This window comes from Penaeus monodon, chromosome 23 (genome assembly GCF_015228065.2).
Source record: "Penaeus monodon isolate SGIC_2016 chromosome 23, NSTDA_Pmon_1, whole genome shotgun sequence".
Lineage (NCBI taxonomy): Eukaryota > Metazoa > Arthropoda > Malacostraca > Decapoda > Penaeidae > Penaeus > Penaeus monodon.
Window position 1 is genome coordinate 39,119,131 of NC_051408.1, and position 482 is coordinate 39,119,612.

At 31.7% G+C, this 482-nt stretch overlaps 1 protein-coding gene across 1 annotated transcript in view; it reads right to left on the reverse strand.

Moving 5' to 3' along the window:
• LOC119588244 (cytochrome P450 2L1-like) overlaps positions 1-482 on the reverse strand; it is a 14,472-nt gene that overhangs the window by 2,815 nt on the left and 11,175 nt on the right. The window contains exon 14 of the mRNA XM_037936940.1: positions 11-124. Coding sequence (XP_037792868.1) covers positions 11-124 — 114 coding nt within the window. The remainder of the gene's footprint in view (positions 1-10; positions 125-482) is intronic.

The window sequence follows — 482 nt, forward strand, 5'->3', positions numbered from 1 at the left end:
AATGAGCAACATAAATCTTAAAATACGATGACATATAAGCACTTTTGATAGCATCTGCACATTGGCAAATACTTTCTCTCAGAATACTTGCAGCAATATATTCCACCAAGGTATCACTTTGACACTAAAATCCATAATTGTGGTTTATGCTTCTAGTGTGAATGAAAAAAAGGAAGACAAAGAGAAAATGAGATAAAATGGGATGAAAATAAAAGTGATAATGAAATAGATGTTCAATAAATATAATGGATAATTGAAGATACGCAAAGAAAGAGGAAATAACACGGATACATCAATAAATGAATGAATATATTAAATCGATGAATAGGTAAATCACACATACAAAGAATTAAAAGATAATAAACATTATCGGACGCGAAATATTTCTGGTCTGAATTGAAAGTCAGCGGGACTGTCAGCTGACTCGAAAATCCCTCACTCTGAAATCTTAACGAATTCTCTCATTCTTCTACGCTTGGAAA